The 543-nt window shown below is 66.5% G+C and overlaps 1 protein-coding gene across 1 annotated transcript in view; it reads right to left on the bottom strand.

The window, feature by feature from the left end:
* Positions 1 to 192: 192 nt before the first annotated feature.
* LOC108448861 (CMRF35-like molecule 8) overlaps positions 193 to 543 on the bottom strand; it is a 4,794-nt gene continuing 4,443 nt past the window's right edge. The window contains exons 5-6 of the mRNA XM_017743188.1: positions 288 to 322; positions 193 to 232 (exon numbers count right to left, since the gene is read on the bottom strand). Of these exons, the coding sequence (XP_017598677.1) occupies positions 193 to 232; positions 288 to 322 (75 nt within the window). The remainder of the gene's footprint in view (positions 233 to 287; positions 323 to 543) is intronic.

Raw genomic sequence — 543 nt, 5'->3', positions numbered from 1 at the left:
GCCACCCTCTCCAGGGACAGTGCCAGGGAATTTTCTCCCCTGCCAAATCCCTGCCGCGCTGGCTCATGGAAGCACGGAATGGCTTGGGTTGAAAGGGAACTTCAGGATCATCCGGTGCCCCCCCCTGCCGTGGCTGGCCCCCCCCCCCCCCCCCCAGCCACAATGCAGCATGTCCCCGCCCAGGTGGGGGCATTAGCATCGGCTGCCACGGGCATCCCGGGCACTGCTGCAGCTGAAAGAAGGAGCAGATGGACAGACAGACAAGCAGACAAGGTCCTGCAGGATACCCAGCCTTTATTGCAAAATTGTCTTCAGCTGGCAGCTGCAGCTCAACAGACACAGGCTCTCTGCACCCCAAACCCTTCCCTCTCCAGCGCAGGGGCTGCCAGGAGGGGCCGAGGCTTTCCAAGGGCAGGAGCACCCGGAGCCGAGCACCTCCCGGCACGGGCCGGCTGTGACGGGTGGCACGGCCCCAGCAGGGCGGGGCCCGGGGGGGCACGAAGGCATCCCTGGGGCTCCCAGGTGGTTGCGACGGGTGGGCAG

This window comes from Corvus brachyrhynchos, unplaced genomic scaffold (assembly GCF_000691975.1).
Source record: "Corvus brachyrhynchos isolate BGI_N302 unplaced genomic scaffold, ASM69197v1 scaffold148, whole genome shotgun sequence".
Taxonomy (NCBI): Eukaryota; Metazoa; Chordata; class Aves; order Passeriformes; family Corvidae; genus Corvus; species Corvus brachyrhynchos.
The sequence above is the reverse complement of the archived record's forward strand: the minus strand, read 5'-3'. Positions and strand labels throughout refer to the sequence as shown.